Below are 21,655 nucleotides of genomic sequence, written 5' to 3' on the forward strand. Positions count from 1 at the left end.
AAACCAACTAGACAACATAGTTAGCAGTACCATGATTACTCTTTAAGATAATTTACTGGCAGATCTATTTCAGTTGGGGGACTTGAAGACTAAGAAAAGTTTCTCCTTGGTAATAAAAGTGATGTCAATATTTAGATGATAATCTGTTTTACTTGTGTGCCAGCAACTTTTTTTACAGTATAAAATAAATTTTAAGTATCAGAGCCAGTAACACAAGCTAGAGTTCAATGTTCTAACAGCCAGTTAACCAACCTTCCTTCCTTCCTTCCTTCCTTCCTCCCTCCCTTCCTCCCTCCCCAAATTTAAATACACTAGAGCTTTGCTACATAACCCCTCAATTACCTGAAACAATAATACTAGAAATAATTTATACAAAAATTATAAATTTGTTTTTACCATCATCATCATTCTCATTAAAAGGGAAGTTAACACCTAAAAGTGTATCTGCATGCTGGTATATTGATATATTAGTATGTGCTGACAAATTAGACCAAAGAGCTTCAGAGGGTTAAACACTTGGGTAGTCCGGATTTATCCATTCAGATTCATGGGGTTTGCTCAAATTCTCCATAATAAATCTGGTTTTGGGCTATTAATATCAACTCAAGTAATAAATTATTTTGAAAATATTATGAACAATTTAAAATAAATTGTCATAGACAGCTAAACTAAAAATGTTGCACATGTCTCTAGACACGTAGTAAAATAAAAAATAAAAGAGAGAGAAAAAAAGAATAGATTGTTGAGCTGTTTTCATTTTTTTTTTTCTGTAATTTTTCTTTAGTTTGAAGCATTTCCTTTTCTTGAGTGGGACATAGTTGAACTTGTATACAGAATGTATCAATCCTCATGTGTCCCAGAAAGCAGCAAAAAAAATGAACAAAACCTGGGTCATCTTAGATAAAACACAGTAGGTGTTTATTGAAAATTTTGAAGAGAAAGAAGCAAAATATATGTTTTCATGGTTGAACAAAAAATTGAGGTTGTAACACAAAAACACTTGTTGTAACACCAAAACACTTGTAACACCAAAACACTTTCATTAATCAAATCTTTATGTCTATCTGACAAAGTATACATCAATCTGTTTTAACTGTTAACATGGAAAATTAGTATTTAAAAAGAAATATTAAATGTCCTTGAAAACCATATTAAAAATATTTTCTCATTTATAAGTTGAAAGTGATAGCCACAAAGGTGTTCATTTGTTTGTATGTTGTTGAGGTGTTTCTATGTTTAAACTGATGAACATTATATTTTTTTCAGGATCAAAAAAAAAAAGGGGTAGTCTAAGCAAGCAACTGATATATATCAATTTAAAAAATAATTCAGATAAATAGTATTTTATTATATGAAAAATTACTTTTTTAGTATATGTCTTCCTCTCAATGATGTAACAAGCAAAAAATCATTTTCACCTCCATACATGTGGAAGTGCAGTAACAAAACCCATGCTTTGCATATAAAATGAAGATAAAATCACACAAATTTCCTTATGCTTTAAGTGTCAGTTAAAATATCTCTTTTGCAGAATTATGTCAGTAAACTGCTAGTTTTGCCAGCTGTCATCTGTACTTCATTCGCTTGCTAGTTTTTTGATCCAGTTAGCTAAATGAAGGCAGAGAGACAGGAAAAGTGTCAATTTTCATTATAGGTTTGTCTACATAGGGCATTTTTAGCACAGCAAGGTCAATCAGGAAAGAGGGTAAGAAGTGAAACAGTCTAGCTAGAAAAACTATGTCAACCACACCTCCACATAGTACAAAGTTGAAAAGTCTTTGTGAGTTAGATTTTAGAGATTAAAGCATCACAAACTCATTCTAATTGAATCAGAAAAAAATTCTGTACCCATTTTCCCTTTTCAGAAGTATGAATAATACTTCTTTTTAAAAAATCCTCTCTTTCTAGGGTAGTGCCTTCAAAGGTTCCTAGAGTCAGGCCTAAGTTTTCAAGAACAGAAATGAAACTCATGTAAAATTCTAGTTCCCGAGAAGAGCTAAACACCAGTTCAGTAATTAATCAATAAAATAAATAAATAAATAAAATTAGCATGTATTCCTCTCTGTTTTATTTTAAACAGTGGTTTGTCAATATACATAATCTTTTCAGTATATCATAAAATTAAGAATGGATTTGCTAGCTATAGTTCCTTTCACTTTGCTAAAATTCAGACATAAACACAAAGTAAAGGCATTCAAATTTTTAATCCTTTGGACAACTACAATTTTTCTTTAAACATAGTAAACATTACAGAAATATACTGGAGAAACCCAACAGGTGTGAAAGGAAATGGCAAACTCCTCTATCAGAAGGACGGTGTTTTTGGCAAATTTTGAAAACAGGAAAAAAATATTTGGTGACTCAAATCCTCAGAAACCCAAATCCTTCGATTTTTATCTTATATCAAACTTGATTTCTTTGTTGTTTATGATAACTTCTGAGTCAAAATCTGTATCCAGCCTTTATGAATGCAGGTCAGAGAGTGCAATACAATCCCTGGATGTCTTAAGCATATTTTTGATGACTTAAAGCTCGAGGTGAAAAAGTGACATCAGGTTAGAGAGAGCAGGATTGCAATGTCTCAAGAAAACATTTGTTAGAGAAAGATTTTCTTCTGTCAGAGTGGCAGTGTAGAATGTCACCAACCAAAGGAGCCTGTGATCAGACAGCAACTCTTCTTGCAGTGCTTCACACTGCAGCCCCGCCTGAAAAATGAAAATTGAACATTCAGTATTTCCACTGTGGGTGTTCTTTGCCAGCTTTTCTGAGGCTGATCTGGGCCACCCTGGCTGGTTTCCACACACAGAGCCACAATTGCCAGGCACCTCTGTGCTGGCAGAGACAATTGTTTGTCGAGTTCCCATCAACTTCAGCACTAAATCAGTGGAAAACTGTTTGGGCCTTACCACGTGGTTTGAAACAAAGTTTCTTATTCTTGTAAGCAGTGTAGGCTGCTATGGATCCAACAATCAGTGCCACGAAAGCAGAAATTACAGGAGATGTAACTCCAGCAATTAAACCCGAATCTGTGGAAAAAGAAAGAGAAGGGGGGTTTTCAGAGGCATTTAAATGGTTTAAGTGCATTGTCTCTTAAAGTGCCTTCACCAAATTATAAAAATAGTTTGGTGAAACTACAGAATTAAGCAGATGAATAAAAAATTGTGTTATATTACAGCTGATGTGAAAATTATGTCTTAAAGTCTAATTTTTAATATCTGCTACTGTGTAAGGTTATCATTGTTTTAGTATTTCATAAAGATCAGAAATCAATTGCAGAATAATGTAAACTATTTACTATACCTGTGTTCCCTCCATGATTGAAATGATGCTCCTCTTCTCCTGGAACAGAGGATGAAGCTTCATCAAAGAAATGTTTGTCATCCTGTTTTGAGAGCTAAGTCTGTACATCACACTTTGCTGAGTAAAAAGGGCAAAAGGGGTGGCCCAACAAGACTGCAAGAGAGGAGCTCCCCTTCTACTCCCCACTGATGGCTGTGCTGGCCAGAGGAATAACTGCTCATCATCTTGACACTTCCCTTTTGGGGGAAGAATGTTATCATCTAATAGAAGGACCATATACAAAAGAGTCTACATCAAGCTGATTTCACAGGGAGGCCAGTATACTCTATCTCTACTGCCAGAAAACCAGATCATTTATCAGTAGTTTACATCAAGGTCTTAGTCTTGGTCCATCTATTTCAGCTGGCCCCTTGCTTTTGGACTTTTCCTTGCTGAATTCAAAGGGATAAAACCTGCAGTCTTCTGACATCTAAAAAATGTTTTGGAATATGATTCAAGTTCTAGCTTCAGGCTCAAACCCATGGTTTTTCGTGAAGGATAACTAACTTAAATGAAAACAGTGGAGTCTTGTCCTATACCTTCAGAGACAAACAGATTACCCAAAAAACAAAACCAACCAGCTCCAATTTACAGGTGTTAGGAACATGTTGCAAGGGAAATAGGCAAGTGTTACCTGACGGTAAAGGCTTTCCATCATTCAGATCTGAGTCCTCAAAACCTCCTGCAAGATAAAGATTCCAGTTGCAAAATTATATACAATGGTAACCCCTTCAGCTCCCTTGTCCACTCCTTTTGTAGCATTCTAGGAAAAAGTGAAATCCCATCCTTGACATGGTGGATGGGTCACATGTCTTACACTGAACAGTCACCTACCAAATTCACCAGAAAGCTGAAGTACTGACATTGTTGGTGTCTCTGTATTCTGTGTCTGTTTTGGATACTTGTGGGATATGTGGGATTGGGCTCCCAGTAACACAAATCCTTATATAATATGGACATCTTGAGTGCCAGTGACCCCTGAAGCAGAGAGTCAGTGGGTCCTTTCCAGGAAGGACTCCAGAAGGACCTGTCCACAGCTCACCACTACAGCCATACCCAAAGTAAGTACAGGTACAGGGTGAAAGCCAGAGTAGATATGCCACATTTACTCTATTAAAGCAAGTGTCTGGAACCAAATTCAAAAGCAATACAGGCTGCCCAGCCCCTTCTGCTGTATGCCTCAGGGCCATCTCAGATGCACACCTCAAATTGATTTGAGCACAGGTTTATCCCTGCCCTGTGGCTAGATGTCAAATTTGAGCCTTTGCATAGTTCAGTGTATACACACCCAAAATGAAAACACGAACAAGATTAAATGTTAGTCTCGTGCCACTTAAGATGCAGTGTCCCACATTTTGAAAAAAAAGAAAAACTTTATGGTATCAACACTAATATTCAGAAAAAGCTTTCTCACCTCTGGGTCAGAAACAGTGACTACAAAAGGATATCATGGGAAGAGGATGATAAAAGCTATTACTAGAGAAATAAGAGATTAAAGTATTCAAAATGCCTGCTCTGAACAGCTGATAGCACCACATTTTCTTGTGAGCAAGTAGTCTTACCAGAATTTCCATAACTTCCTGGGCGTGGTGGAAGAGGTGGGTATAAAGGTTTTCTTGAGATGTCACCTGTTGATAATTAATACTGTTAGATGATTGAACAGGCAAAACTGGGAAATTTAAATAAAAGCATTTTATACCTAATTCTAATTTGTCCTGCCATGAATTAATAAAAGGACTTTTTCATCAGTTAGGAAGATTTAAGCACTAAATCAACAAATCATTAGCTATAAAAACCGACTTGGAAGTGAATAGGGAATAGTTTTGAAAGAAGAATTCACAAAAAAACCTTGAAGGAAAATTTTTTACATATATCTGGCAAGTGCTAACATTGATTAAAGCTGACACCAATGTCAGTGGTGCAGTTATTCAGAGCCAACAGAGAAGCTGGTGTTCTAGGCTGGGCAGGAAGCAACAGGTTATCTCATTGCCATCAGCAGGTTTTAATAACGCCTGCAGATTAGATTCATCTAACAGATGCTGAATTTATCTAATGCATAATGAATTTTCTGCTCTTGAAGAGTGCAAAATGATATCAGACTTCAGCTTTGCTGTTTAGAAATTGTGCTAGCATTTAGCCTTAATTTTTTGCCAAAGGATTAGAAAGAGATGCATTGGATAGAGCAGGAGATCTGATCACTAAAAGCAGTTTCCAAACTGCATACACAATGCTGAAGAGCTCACTCAGGTCAAAGCCTGCCAGATTTAGTATCTAGGGTTTCTGCTCTGTGTGTATACAGTCGGTTTTCTCTTGCTACCCTTTACTCAACCAATTCAACCAGGTATTCAGCTGTTCTTAAAAATGCCAGACAGTGTATTTTTCTATGCATAAATCAAAATTAGGTCACAGAAATATATAGAAATTTCCCTCCCCCTCTTTAAATCTTTCACCTTCCAAACATGCCAGATACCCTTTTGCTATGTTTTTTCTTGCTTGGCTGCTAAATACAGTGCTTGTGTTTCTGAGCACCATTTAGGTTCTGATCCAGAAAATTACTTAGATATATGCTTAACCTCAAGTGAGTTTAGTCTACAGCCAATGGATTTTAGGTAGAGTCATAAAGCTTTGCTGAATCTGACTTTGCCCAATTAATATATTCAGCAGAGGAAGGACTTGCTCATTTCTAGCTCTGTGTAATGAACTAAGACTCACTGGTCCTCAAAAGCAGAAAACCACCAATCCCACATTTAATTTCTATCATGGTGCTGCACTTAAGTCTTCTCTAAGCAGAAGAAGACATATTGTGTGGCACAGCTGGTGAAAAAATAAAGTCTTCAGAAATACTGATAATGAGATACATAACTTTAACCTTATTATTTCATGTATGAAGGTCAATTAAGAACCTAAACAGGAAATGGAACCAAGAAATAAAACCCATGGAAATACAATTTTCCATCTTGGAATGAAAAGATGTGGTTCCGTTAAGATACTTAAGCTATTATTTAACACTTTAGCCAACATATTTAACCTATCCTCTCATAACACTACTCAATAAAAGCTTGCAGGAATGGAAGAATTATTACAGGGAAGAATAAATGAAATCATAAACATGGGAATTATTAACAAAATAAGATCAAGTTTTGTTAAATGTGGACTAATGTATCATTCACACAAAGGCATGAAGTGCCACAAGGGAAGTTAGAAATAGAAAAAAACCCCTTAATATAAAAAGTGTCATTCTCTAAGACTGAAATGTGAGCAAACCAGACCACTGCAGCTGATTCAGAGGGTCTGTGCAGTTTTTCTTTTGTGTGGCTGTGATTAAAGTGGAATTTTAGGCTTTGATTGAATACTAATTGCATTTTGGGTAACTGCAGTATTTAGAACCTTTTTAGAGTACTTCACATCCTTGGTATATCTCTAAACACACTAAATAAAATTTGGTGCACAAATTCCCAGCCTCAAGGATTTCATATGTGTGCACAGCTCAGTACAGTACTGTGAGTACTTCCAAGGTCAAGTCTGGGTGTTATGGGAATATCTGGAAGTTAACAGCATGTTACAACAGCTTGACTGCTTCAAGTTTAAGCTATATTCACCAGTGCTGATCTCTGAAACATTCCTTCCTGAATTTCTAATTTGCCATCAGCAGAGCTACAAGAAGTTCAAACCTCCCCATCCAGTGTTACCTCTGATTTCCAATCTTAGGCAGGCTCATTTTTGGTAGCTGAAGAAATTACAGCCATCACCTGCTTTAGGCTTCTGTCAGAGGACTCCACCCTGAGCCATCCCAACTGAATGGGTGACATTTGCTCTCCCCAGCCACGCCTGGGATGTTCTCCCATGGTACAGCAAGCCCCAGCTAACTGCAGTTCAAGCAAGGCAGGGCAGCTGGAAGCTCTCAGAGGTCACTGGTGACCAGCTGCTGTCCCCACTCTGTGTGATGGCCTCAGGCAGAAGGGCTGCACGTACATGAGTTGTAATGACTCTCATGACCGTAGCACCTCCTGCAGTACTGAGATCTCTTTTTACAAATTAGGCAGAGTTCAGGAAAAGACTATTAAAGAAGAAAATGCCTTTGTATTCCAGGAAACAAGGGAGTACTCACCCCCACCAAGAGCATCTCCTAAATGTAGATCATTGTCTAAAAATGAATAGGAGGAAGAAGTAGAAAAGTGAGTTTCACACAATTCTTGACGGAAATGAAATGTTATTTTCATTAGAATGTATACAACTGCATGTTTGACAAGCACCTTTTTCAAGTCAGTGCCACAAATTGGAATAACTTATCACACTTTTCTTGAAAACTCTTATAGACTCTAACATTTTCCCCCACAATAATTGACAAATAGCACAGTATTTTCTACTCAAAATACAAAGGCTTTTTTTTCCTGTTTGAAATGATGTCAAAATAAATCTTAGAGTTGAATCAAGATCAATACCTCTTTAACATACCTGCAAGTACAAAAATAAAATTAGCTGTGTTATAATATGTAACTGTACTAATTTTTAAAATATACTTAATTATTAACATTTATGTCTGTGGTTAAAATTCATATATGTATGTTTGGCTTAAGTGTAATTTATTGAACTAGGAAAACTGAATATCCATTTCAAGAGCAAATATTAGGAAGCAATAAACCTGCTTGGGGAGACACTGAATCAAATATCTATGTAAGGGTCATGATGACCTCTTGCTTCAGGCAATCATATTCTGTCTGAGGCTGGGAGACAATCTTTTCTTATTTTCTTGAGTTATGAAGGTTTTTAGATAGAAATAAACATCCATATGTGAAAGTTACCCAGTAAATCACCAGGCTGTGACCATTGCCCAGCACCATACACGTGTCTCGCTGTACCTGGGATGAAATCTTTCCATGCAATAAACAATTTGTCCATGAGCTGCAGATGCATAAAGAGGAACTCTGTTTCTAACATGCAGGTGTGGATGTGAGTGAGTGGGTGGCATTTTAAGGTGTGTATGGAATGATGGTGAGTTCTGAAAGAAATACATTAGATGGATGCTTTAACTCCAAGAATCCCTTTTCTTGATGCTTATATACATGGAGTGGTACAGTGAATCAGAACAAAAGGGATAGCAAAAACTATCTGAATTTTGATAACAGTGCTTGCTGCCACAGACAATTAGATAGACTCTCAATTAAACAATTTTTTAACTTATAGATGCGACAGAATTCCTGAAACATAGGAAAATCACCATGCAGAAATCTCTTTTCTTCTGTTCCCTATACCTAGGAGGACTAGAAAGCTGCTTTTGCACAGTATCTAGTCTCATTTGAGTAGCAACTCAGAAATGCTTTGATGTCACCAGGAAATCTGGCAGGAAAATAAATAAATTCATAATACATGACTTGGTTTGTTCTTGTCAGGTATAGTTCCTCCCTGTGTCTGCCCAGCAGTGAGGTGCATTTCAAAAATACCTTTACCTGACAAATGTTAAAACTGTAAGAAGCAATAAATTGAAAACTGGATTCAATTTGTTATCGACATGAAGAATTCCAGTAAAATGCAAGTTCTGCTCTGGAGGGTTCATGTAGAGATTTGTTGCAGAAATGGTCAGATTTATATGAATGAAATAAAAATGGAAATGCATGTGTGTGTCGGGACCAGAAAAACCAGTAAAATGTTAAAAGAACAGACTAAAGGTCACTGTTCCAGCAGTAAAACTGAGGAATGTGTTGCTCCTGTCAAAACCAGCAGGCCTATGCTCTGATGACAGCCCAGATGACTTGTCAGCAGAGGAAAAGCAGAAAGGCATTCTAACACCAAAATTGCAGCATATCACTACTTTTCTGATCATCCACCTAGAAAATAAGTCTGTGCACACAGTCTGGGAACTCCAAACAAGTGAAAAAAAAATATAGTGGGCAGCAACCTGACCAAGGGTTCAGAGGCACTGGAGTGAGAAATATTATGAGACAAAGGACCTCTCTATAATACCTGATTACTCCTAAAGGACATAAAAGATCTGTGGATTCTACTTGTCATTTCTGATCAAGAAGAAGCACAGACAGGATAAGAGCTCAGTAGCTGGCAAGCTTTGTCTCATGTTGCACATGATGCTCGCCAGACCACCTAAGCACACATGAGCAGGGTGGTGCTCATGAGCAGGGTGTGAGGGTATGGCTGAATTAAACAGAATGCAGGAACAATGTCAGTGGGTAAATACCAACTTTCTTTGAGGTTTTGTAAATAAACATTGCCTTCCACTAAATTTTGTGATGAATATTAAATTTTATTTGTGATGAATATTAAATTAATATAAATTTTGTGATGAATACTAGGGAGGTGCCTACAGGAGAGCTTTAATTCAGGCAGAGGTGCATGGGATGCCCAGAGGACACTGCCTGCAATTGGCCTCAGCTGAACAAAAATCTCAGCAAGCCTCACTTCTGAAGGAGACATGGAGGAAATCCTGAAGTTAAGATGAAGCATTAGGCAGCTGTTAGAACATACTTTTGTACCATCTTCCTGAACTTTCCAAATCCAATAATTGATTTGTAACATTGTGATCTTGGGTTTTCTAATAACTTTTAATTGCTTTTTTTAAACTTTCTGCAGTCATCTGTAGCCCTGAAGGACACTCTGAAATAGTCTGGAAAACATAGAGTTATTCCTGCCCAAAAATTAGTGAAGTGGATTTGGTTAGGGCAGATATTTTTCTGATGTTCATATCTCTAACAGATTTAGAAGTCCCTTAAAATAAAAATTCCTTTCACCTGACTGAGGCAGCTTGAGTTCAGATATTGGCACCCTAAGCTACCTTTAAACATGACCAAGGATAAAGTATTTTAGGGCACAATTCAAGTAACTTGAAATTTTGTTTGCCAAATGAAGTGGAAAGGAAGAATGCAACCATTAGAGTATACAATAGCTACCACTTTCACAAAATACTGCCCCTATTTGTTCAAAGAGGGAGCCAGAGAATTGTGTGGAAAATGTAAGTACTTTCATGCACCTAAAATCTTATTTCAAAGTTTGTCCAGAAAAAGACCTGAAGTTGTTGGGGGTTTTTTTATCTAGCATTTTCCAAGCATTTTGTTTGATAGACAGAAAATTATTCCAGTGCAGTTCATGTTAAAAAAAAAAAAAAATCTATGCTGTCTTAAACTGTTCCATCACAAATGCAATTTAGTTCTTGTTTGGAATCTGGATTTTTTCAATATTAACAAGTGTTCATTGGAATTCATTGTTTGGCATTCTCAGGACTACAGCTTTCCACTGTTCAGAGCCTTTTTTCCTTTCTGACACAGGTGGTTGCATCAATCAATAGTAGATAATATGAATAAATACATGGTGAGGAGAAAGAACAGCCCCAACTTCATTCTGATTCTTTTCCAACTCTGTTATCAAGAGTCATGAATAAATATACAAAAAATAAAGATAATAGGGGAAAAAAGTAGAGAAACAGCCAATTTTAGCACCAGCTACCCATTGTTATACTCCCCAGGGAGTTCAGAACACTCTAGAAAAGTGTGAAGGAGGTCTTCAGGAAATAAAATACTATCACTGGCCGGCCATGCTCACTGGAAGAAGTAAAGACATGTAATTGGTAATTGTCAAAAGAGCACTTATTTTACTTTTAGATGACAGCTGTTAACACATTATCTCGGCTAAAACACAGCAGCAAATATGATAAAGAACCTCATGTGAAATTTTCCTACATGTACAAAATCAGTTTTCTGACCCATTATTTATTACTCACTGAACACAGGTCTTGTCGGTCTTCTGATCACTGTGGGTTTCCTGGTGATGATGTCATCTGTTGAACACAATGACATGCCAATAAACATTACCAGCTTCAACTGAACAAAAACAGGTATGTGGAAGTGTAGAAAGCTGTTTTCAATAAATATTTATGCATCACAGCAGAAGCCAAATATGTTTTCAAATCTAGTTTTTTGTTTGTTTGTTTTAAAGAAGATTTTCATTTTGTGATAGAAACATCGAAACCTAGCATTCTTCAGTTCTGTGTATCTTTAACAGAGGCAGTAGCCAGGTAATGTTCCACTCCTCAAGGAAAAGGACTTAAGATTTACTATTAGATGTAAATGCCATAGTAAAATAAGGATAGAAAATTTACATACCAGGGTGATCAAGGGCATCAGCTAAGTCAAAATCACCTTGACCTAGAAGGAATGTGACAGAAGACACAAAGTCAGCAGGCAGGTTTCCATCACCTCCAGTCCTGAGGGCTCAGTACAGAAGCAGAACACCAGTAAGAGGCAAAAGAAAGACCCATCCAAACAGCAGCAGGCTGTCAGCTGTCATCCCTGCACAGCACAGTCCTGAATGACCGTGAGAGATGGGCTCATTTAATCAAGGAAGTTATTTGTTCAGGTAGGCCAAAGAGAAGCTGCTCTCTGCTGTTATCATATTCAACTGCTATACAAACAGCCCTTTGAAGAATACAGGTTGCCAGCTAGAGGGCACAGGGCTATTGCCAGGAGACAACTGAAAGTAGCATTCAGCATAGTACTTGTGAATCAAAATCATTAGGTGAGAATTTTTATTATCTTCATTATTATTTTACTGGCTCAGCTTAGCAAGCAGCTTTACTGTAAAGCCTGCCTTGTGATCAAAGCCTGACTTGCAACACAAATCAACTTTGTTTTTTTAATTCTTACTGTAACATGGGCCATAAGTAAAATACATTAAGATGTGTTTATCTAATTTAGTTTCCTCTGTAAATGAAAAAATCTGAAAAGGGAAAAAAAATTCTTCCGGTTCTCTGGTATGTGACAACAATATCTTTGAATGTATCAGCAGAGTAATTAGCATCTGTACTTTGGAAGTTAGCAGGCAAAGAAAACTGGAAAATATTTTAAAAATAGAAACTGAAATAGATGACTTTGAACTGAAAACACACAATAATTCATGTGAGTTTTTCTTTCAACTCTGCAATCTGTCACTTTCCTTGAATATATAGGCTTCATGAAACACATTCTTGGTGAACATGTACCCACTGGTTTTCATCCAGTGTGGTGCATCATCCTTGTGTTTGCATTCCAAACATAAGATCAGCCTACACAAACCCTCAAGAAGTCATGACATGCTATGACTTCCCTAAACAGAAAAGCATTACTGTGCTCTATCGAGTAAGCCTCAAGCTGCACTTGATCTGCATATGTTTATTATCCCTTCTAAAAGGCTTAATACCTAACTGTTCATTAAGGAGTTTTTCTTGGCGAGTCTTGGACACTTCACAGCAAGAAAGGCATCACTGTTCAAGTGAAGGAGCTGAGGAACAGAGAGAGGCTGCCAGATGTTTGCCAGCTCAGCAGTGCTCAGCGTTCAGCTCAGCTCCTTCATCTTGACAGGTCCTGTACATCTTCATGGCATTCTTCTCATTAATCACTGTTCCTGAATAATAGCTCTTGCCTGTGTCAAAGAGCTTCCAGAAAGATTAATTATCAGTGGTGAAACACTGTGTGATCCTCAAATAACAGTCAGGGCAGGAATATAAAGTAGAAATGTTTTGATTCCCACGAGGATTTTAATATAAGTCTGTGGACTTAATTATAGATGGGGTCTGATGAAAAAGATAAAACAAGGCTGGAATGCAAAGTAGGAATGGCTTCTAAAGCAAAACTGTCCCAATAAAATATTAAGAGGAAAATGTTTGATAAGTAAAACCAGGTAACCATAGGACTTTCCCAGTAACGTTAGCAGAGTGGTAGGTTATCTCTTTATTATTTGATTTGTTCTTGGAGAGTTGTCTCATCTGGCCACCTCTCCCTCCTCTGCCCTGGCCCCTCAGCCAACATTGCCAAGCTCAGTGACTTTTGGATTGGGTGTTCAGGTAGATAATCGTGGAATCATAGAACCACAGAATGGTTTGTGTTGGAAAGGACTTAAAGACTATCTATTTCCCACTCTCACTGCCATGGGCAGGGACACCTTCCACCAGAGCAGATTGTTCACTGATATATTTAACCCTGAACACTTCCAAAGATGTGGTATCCACAGCTTCTCTAGACAACATGTTCCAGTGCCTCACCACACTCACAGTAAAAAAACAAGTCTTCCCAATATCTAATTTAAAACTACTCTTTAAATTTAATGTCATTATTAAAGCCATAATCTAAGACTCTGACAGGTTTTAAAATATGAATCAATTAAATACATAAATCTATTAAATAAACAAGTTGCTTCATCAGAAGATATTTTCTGTTTGATCCCTGGGTGCCACCAGCCCTTACTGGCCCTGGGCTTCTGCCCATGGGCTGTCACCCCAGCCATGGGACACTTTGATCTTGATGCAGACACGCTATGCACAGGCAGACATCCTGGCATTGCCTGGACTTATATGGTCAAGTTATATTTTTCTGAAGCATTTCTTCAGTGCCAGCAGTTCAAGCAACATAAGCTTGACAGTTCTTCAATTTTGACCTCTGGCAAAATCCTCATTTTCGATCAGCATCCTGAGTATTGTAGGAGGCTGTCTGACCCAAACCCCATTGCCTCAGGACACCACAATCAATGGCTAAACCCTTTTCTTGTTGGAGTGAGTTATCAGGAGTGAGTTATCAGGAATAATTTTGTAACCATAATCAGCATAAGAGTCAGGAGAAATAATTTTGTAATACTGAAGAGCTGCTGGCCAAACCAGCTTCTTAGTTACAGGTCAAGACAAGCAGGAACTAACAATACGGAAAGCAACTACTGAGGTCGTAATGCTGCAAAGAGAATGTGACAAAATCATTTTTGAAGGAAGACTGTGGAAAACTTTCAGGTAGAATATTTCTTTGGAGTTAGGGAAAAACAAAAAAAGAACGTGGGAAATAATCAGATTATGAAATTCAAGCACGATGATGCAGATGTTTTCAATTGCATGAGAACTAAAGCAAAGCAATGGACTGAAATATTTACTGACCCCTGCCCCTCTTCTGGACAATACCAACATTTCCCTCTCCTATTATTATGTCTGTTCTGTTATGGAAAAGGCAAAAGGTGCTGTTTTGAGACTTCAAGTTAGAAACAGAAGAAAGCTACAGAAATTCCAAGAGAAAAAAGAGGACTGAAAATCTTCAAAAATTATTCAGATTGATTTTTGAAAAAAATATTTCTAATGATTAACCAAGCAATAAAAAGAAAAGGACATCAACACAGAATGGCTGCCTGGGAGTAAGGCAGGAGTCCACAGTGAAGTCTCTTTGACTATGTAAACATAAACCTTGGGAGATGGGCAGTTTGTATGAGGACAGCTGAACAGCATGGTAAATTATACTGCAATAAACCTAAAGACTGCTTGGATTTCAATGCCAGCTTCCTCTGATAATAACATCAAATGACCACAAGGAGTAAGATTCTGTGGAGCAGAATTTTAAATTATTACCATTCCTGAGACCGTACCTAGACATTTTTAAGAACCTAATTTAAGGAGGATAGTTGGTTAAATAGCTGAAGAGCTCAGACTTTATACACACCATGATCAGTCTAAAAACAAAACAACATCAGAGTCTCAGAAAATATTTAGCTCAATAGGAGCTGCAGTTACTTCAGAGAACTCTGAAGATAAATGACAAAAGAAATAAATTAGTGAAGCTCTCCACAGAAAGAACAACTGGAATAAATTAATTTTCCACATATTTTTTTAATCAGCTTCCATAATAGAAAGAGTTGGAAATATACTGATGATAACAAGAATGAAAGAAATTTTAGTGGGGCAGAAAGAGCTTTGTTCTGCTGGGTTTTTTTTAATTGGTTGGGTTTTGTGTTTGTTGCTGTTGGCTTTGTTGTTTGTTTTAATCTGGATAAAGTTGTGAAGAGATTTAGCTGTGCAGGTGGTATTATCTCCGAGTTATCTGTGCTATTATTGCTCTTTGGCTAGTATGCCATTTCTTGGCATTACTTCTAACCTTTCTTCTGGGAGTATCCCTGTTTTGACAAAGAAATATAATTACTGTAATGATGTTTTTTGTGGGTGGTCCTTAAAACAGAGAATTTGAGAAAATGCTTGCAAACTCGTGTCCTCAGGCACATCTGCACTTAGTGTTCACAAATTTTGAATATTAGTTTTCTGAAAATATGACCCAAATATCCAGTCACTGAAATGCAGACAGTAGCATCTTTTGTCCACGGTTTAATTTGTTATCTAAATGTTGAGTGGATTCACCACCCTTTTACCATGTATCTGTTTGATCAGAAGTGTCTGAGGTCCCACAGCTTTTGAGTTGAATTGATGAGGAACAGGGCTGGATTCCGCAGGTGAGTGTTACCAGTTTATCATGACAACAGCAGTCAAGTTTTCTGACAAAAGGCTACCACGACATCTCTCTACAATTTTCAATCTCCAATTGAACACAACTTGTGCCCCCTAAAATGACACGGATTTAAATAAGGCAGAAATTAATATTTCTAAGTGAGGATCAGGTTATGTGACAAATGAAATTAACTTCTCAGGCTTTTAATATGCATAGACTAGTATTAAAAAGGAAGCTAAAATCCATGAGAAAATGTGTTTGAATGTGTTTGTACATGTTTCTGGACACACAACTAAAATGCATTTATGTGTGTTGTGTTAGATTAATAATTTTGTAGTTAAAATGATTAAATTAATTGTTTTTTGGTGCATTACTAATAGTCATATGTTTGGGATGAGTTTACATGTGTGACAAATAAATTAGAAGCAACTAACTTTTAATTCTGAGCAAGAAAGGGAGAATAAGTTGATTTTACAGTATTTAAAGATTTGAACAAGTATGATTTCTTCAGTGTAATTAAAAAGGAATTGTTCTGTGAATACAATGTGCTTAAATCATTATGAAGCTGATAGAGACTGAGAAAGAAGTCTGTGACTTAAAAATGAGAACAAAAATTTTATAAAAGGGAACAATATGTTACCAAAATCACTCCTGAAACTCATTTTATGGGTTTTTTCTAGCTGAAATTGTGATTCTTTGCACAGACCATTTCTGATTATAATACAATCAAGAAACTTATTTACTCCATAATGAGAAAATAGCATGTATTTTCTCATGCATGGGACTTGGAACATACCCCTGTACTGGTCCAACTTTGTTGAGGAAGCAATTATGTTTGTTTAAAGGAAATTACTCATTTCTGGGAGAACACAAAGGTTTACACCCCAGAGTGGACATTGTGGACAAAATCTCAATGAGCAGGTACCATTTCTTTCATGTAATAGCCCCATGATCCATATTTCCTGATGATGTTACTGTAGCTTGTTTTTCCTTCAAGGACCTTTAGTTTCATAAACAATGATTGCCATTACAACCCCTTGATGCTGGGGTGGAAAATGAGTATGCTTTAAAATCTATAATTAAGATCCAAGGCCCAGCATATAGACCACAACATATGGACCTGATTATTGGCTTCATATTTTTTGCTAGGCCATTTCTGGTTTTAGTTTAAATGCAGGGGAAATGGAAAGGACTCTTGCTTATTCATACAAGAATACATTTAAATAATTACCAGCAACTAAGATGCACTAATAAAGTAGGAGTGGCAGTACTGCTTTAGCTCTGTGCAACATTGTCTCACCAAACACAAACAAAAATCTTATAATTCCGTGATATTTGCCTTTCTGTTCAAAGGTAACTGATGTTCTTTATGATCTGATATGCCCTGCATACATAAAATAAAACAGATATAATTTTCTGTATTTTGTTAGAGAGTGGGTGCTGAAGAAGAAGGTGTGTGTGGTAAAATTGCAGGCAGAGCAAAAGACCTGGGATCTCCCATGAAGGAACAACACACACATTCCTGTGCACCTTACTCAGATTTTCAGCTTTGTGTCCTGAGGCAGAAGAGCTTAGCCCACGGTGTGGGCTCTTCATCCAAACTTCTCTCTGTCACTACAGGTTCACAAAGCCACCAGCCCTTTTCAGCCATTTGGTCTGAGACTCTCAAGGTTAATGATGGTCACATTACATGAGAACTGTACTCAAGCAAGAGACCTGTATGAGTATTCCTACTGAAATCCTCTGTGTGGCACAGACAACAGCTCTGTTGGGCTCTCAGAGTGACCACTCGCTGCCTAAGCACCAGCTGATAAAATGCATGCAAAAGAGCTCTTGACCTTCAATAGCCCCTGGCTCATTCACCACTGGTGTAATTAGACCAGGGATGTAAGGAAGGACTTCAGCTTGTCTGCTAATCTTAGTGCCTACTTAATGCCTTTGCATTCACTTTTTTCTGTAGCATTGTTGCCCTTTGAAAATATATTGCTGTGATTTAACTTTTGCATGAATTCTTCACAAATTAAAAATCTACTGATAACAGAAAATGCTTGGAAATGGGACTGTTATATTTTCATAACCCATCCAAGCCCATTCTTTCAGCTGGGATGGTGTGCTTGCCTCCAGAAGATATTGTACTTCAGGTCAGATTTAGTTGTTTTAATATTTTCCCATACCATTTATAGATGTCAGCCTGTGGAAAGGAAGGAAGACTCTAATCAAAACAAATTGAATCTCTCTCCTCCTACTATGAGGCAAAATGCCACAGAAAGGTCCATTTTTATTTATTTCTAATCTTGAAAGAATTCTGACATTTATTTGTTTTTTATTACCCTCAGTGGGATGGAAAGGGTTTGACAATTGATGGTGCAAATAAGTCAGTAATACACACTCAGGCAGGTTGGTCACTGCTGCCAGGCTTGCAACAGGCAGCAAGGTTTGAAAAGTGAACCTGGGAAGCTGAGTAACTGCACCAGTTGTTTTCTCTTCCCAAGCTCTCTGATGTTGCAACAATTCTGCCGTTGTTAGTGTTTCAACCAGCTCAGGTATGTGGATTTTTCAAACTGCAATTCCACCCTTAGCTGATAGCACTGATGTGCCTGAGGACAATTGCAGCTCAGGTCTTGGGAGTGAAATAGTTTTGGCAGTCAGTAAAAGAGAATTTGTTGCCTGCTGAATGTGTAAGTGCTTCAGCACGTTCACAGGGACCTCACACAGAACAGTGAGGACTGCAGATACATGGAGCAGTATAAGAAAAAACAGGACTGTGTTTGTAATCTCTCTCATTCGGTCTTTTAACTCCAGTGAAAACTACATTATTCACAGCACTAAGTCACACAGGGTCTCAAATTTAAACTGGTCTACAATTTTCTCCCCATAAAGGGCACAGCTGATTAACTGAGACTACAACTGATTTTGAGTCAAAAGCTTTGTAAGCCTTAGCTGAACAGAGGTCCTTGGTTTACTGACTAGCAACAAATGCTGTTCCCTTTACCTGTGTAGCATCCAATAACTCATGGAGTAAATGTAAACCATCTCAGACATATCAGTCTTTGCACTGTCTTTTTTACTGGCTAAACATGTGATCCATCAGTCAACCTTAAAGACCATGGGTATATAGATTATATCTACACAGGGAACCTGAGGAGCATTCCAAGCAGTCAGGTCTAAGTGGAGTCTCAGTTGCCTTCCAGGTCCATGAAGGGGAGAGCCCCCAGGTTGCAATCTCTCCCATTGCAGGTGCGCACACAGATTTGTGGCCCAGGTGGGACCTATGTTTCAAACAGTTTCATGATCTCAGTTACAGGGGAGCAAGCTGAGCTGTGTCTGAGACCCTAAATGGGCAGTGCAGACACAGCCAAACCTGAATTACCAGAGATCAGCCAAGCTGTAGGAACTCATGAGGGATGTTACCATGAAATTCAGTGGAAGAAGTTTCTGTGATGTTTATTTCATTTGGAATGGGCTAAAAGCCTCACAGACAATTAGTTGTTGAAGCTCAAATACATAGGAGTCTTCATGTAACCTACCCAAGTCTGGAAATTTCAAAAGCTAGAGTGTAGCTAGGAATGGAATACTGCAGTGAGCATATGTGTTTCTAAATTGCATCAGATTTCACTTTCCTTCTGCAATACTGGTTCTGTTATGCTTCTGTCAAGATATGTCCATCGAGGTAGTCTGGCTAACTAACTTAAGATAGCTGGACATAGAGGAAATGCTGGATGGTAAGAGGAATGATGTCATCTGGTCTGGCCGAGGTAGTCCAGTAGTTTATAGATGCTATCACAGAGGATTACAATTTGGAAAAGAATTAAGCTGCCTATAAAAGAGTGAATCATGCCATAGACATTCCCTTCATAAGTACTTGGACCAGCTTTCTACCAGCATGGCCAAGCATTTCTCAGTTCATGTCTTGGTTGGGACTGAGAGGTGGTTCTTGTAAATATCCCTGAAACATGGTAAATACTTTGATGATAAAATTCAGTCGCTGTTGCCACAGACTTAAAATAATTAAGTTTATTTAATTAAAGTGGACAAAATAGTTTCCAGAGTCATAAGACTGTGCCCAAAGCCCACAGCAACTTTCAGCAATGACTTCTCCCCCAAAGCAGAGCCTGAACTGGCTCTAAATTAACACATGTATAAATGAAGAATGATTAGGCTGACTACCCTTGTAATTAAAATAGTAGAATATATGCAAATTGGCTAGCTCATGCTTGGATTGTCTAAACAGAACTATTCAACATATGACAGCTACAGAACAAGAAAGTCTGCATGCCAAGAGATGAGAGACTGGATGAATCACCACGGCCCACAGCACAACATGCAGGCCAGTACAGTCCTGTGCTGCTCTGCTCTTTCTAAGCCATGCTAATTGCTGAAAATCTCTAAATAATTCCTCATTTGTTAAAATCAAACTATTAAACTAAATTAAGACAAGGTGTTTTTCACTGCTCATCACTGCAAGATCTCCTAGGGACTTCATTTAAATCAGGGGTGGTGGGAGGATCAGCAGCAGCTCCTATTTTGGAACTAGTGATTAATGATTGATTTGTGATTAATGAGCTAGTGATTAATGAATGATTCCTGCAGCCAACACTGTACAAAAAGTTTCTGCAGTATAGCCAATATGCAAAAAAGAAAAGGTTACACCACATGGCAGTTGCACACAAAAATAATTCTCTTTGGTTTTACTTCAACAAAAATTTTAAAGAATATTTTGCTCAAAGAAGTTATGTTTGAATATAGAAAAATGACTCAGTATGAAAAGGCTATGTTTTCCCTATTGCTACCCATTCACCAAAAATATATACAAAATTTATTCAATTCTTAATTAGTCCTGCATGAAAAAGTATGCTTGTGTGTGGAATATGCTTACTAAGGTAACTGAACTATTAGTTTATAATTATTAAAGCAAATGCACAAATATAAAAGCATGAACACCTTTAAACTGCATCAGAATTTTTTTTTACTTTAAAACTCATAGATTTCAAAATACCAATAAACAAGAAAAGCTTTAAGACATGAAGTCATTATTTGACTACAGATCCCTTTGGAAACTCTTAAGTTCCCCGGAAGCGCTCATTTTACAGCTTCCATTTCAAGCCCAATCTTGTGAATTATTTTAGGGAAGCAAAACTCGCAAGAAAATAAGAAATTATAATAAACAAACTTCAACTAGCACAGCTGTTATGAACAATCAGTCAGGAGACATTTATCTCTTTAGAAACTGGTGAAGTACATTTAAACACTTTTGAATGCTTCTCATGAAAGAGTAGCTCCAAAAAAAACCCCAAAAACCTAGCAAACATTTCCAAGTAAATAAATATCCATTTTAAGGGTTGGGAGCTTAGGTTTTTGTTTTTTGTTTTTTTTTCTTTTTTAATAAGCTGGCCTTTGAAATAAGCCAAGGTAAATGTCACTTACCTCTTACATGGACTAGGAGGAAGCCAAGACACAAAAGTAAAATACTTCTGAATTTCTCCATGCTCTTCTATGCAGTGCCTTGATTGCACCAGTTGGTTTTTCCCAAGCAGTGATGGCAGATGTTGCAACTGCAGTGCCAAGGTTTGAGGAAGACACTTGGATTCAGCAGCTCTGTCCAAAAGGGTCTCTCACCACTACACCCAAGCTCTGCAAGAGAGAGAGAAACCTTCTTGCTTACAAGGCAAGTAACAAAAACAAGCAACCCTGCTAGAGCCAAGCTGTGAGCAGCACATTAGGTGCCACCTGTGATCCAAGAAACTAATTTATCGTCCAGGCAGGAAGCACAGAGAGCTGGGGAAGCAGTGGCAGCACCCAATGAGGAGGGTGCCTGAACTCTCTGGATCCACCTCCTTCCCAGAGGGGAAAGCCAACCTGTTTGACATCCTCGCCTTCAAAGTAGGGCGTGGTGCTGTGGGAGCTCAGGTAGCTTGTAAGAGGAGACTGTCTTTCTCTGCAGCATGCTTGAAAGGATCACTCAGACATATTCTGTCCTCAAAGCAGCACTTTCCTGCTTGTTCTTTGGCTCAGCAATAACAGCTGATAAAAGCAATCCTGTCAGACTTAACCCCTCATTCAGGCCACCAAATAAAGGAAGTGGATGGAGA

The 21,655-nt window shown here is 37.7% G+C and overlaps 1 protein-coding gene across 2 annotated transcripts; it reads right to left on the minus strand.

The window, feature by feature from the left end:
- Positions 1-896: 896 nt before the first annotated feature.
- XG (Xg glycoprotein (Xg blood group)) lies at positions 897-21,427 on the minus strand. 2 transcript variants are annotated; one of them, XM_059839349.1, is made up of 10 exons: positions 21,294-21,427; positions 20,991-21,197; positions 11,448-11,489; positions 11,066-11,122; positions 7,448-7,483; positions 4,902-4,967; positions 3,974-4,021; positions 3,301-3,339; positions 2,907-3,026; positions 897-2,705 (listed from the first exon to the last, which is right to left on the minus strand). In XM_059839349.1, exons 2-10 carry the CDS (start codon positions 21,049-21,051, stop codon positions 2,689-2,691), a joined length of 486 nt encoding a protein of 161 aa, XP_059695332.1. In that variant the 5' UTR covers positions 21,052-21,197; positions 21,294-21,427; the 3' UTR covers positions 897-2,688. The 2 variants fall into 2 exon arrangements, with proteins under 2 accessions (XP_059695332.1, XP_059695331.1); XM_059839348.1 differs by having other exon boundaries at positions 20,991-21,342.
- Between the last annotated feature and the right edge of the window lie 228 nt (positions 21,428-21,655).

This window comes from Haemorhous mexicanus, chromosome 2 (genome assembly GCF_027477595.1).
Source record: "Haemorhous mexicanus isolate bHaeMex1 chromosome 2, bHaeMex1.pri, whole genome shotgun sequence".
NCBI lineage: Eukaryota > Metazoa > Chordata > Aves > Passeriformes > Fringillidae > Haemorhous > Haemorhous mexicanus.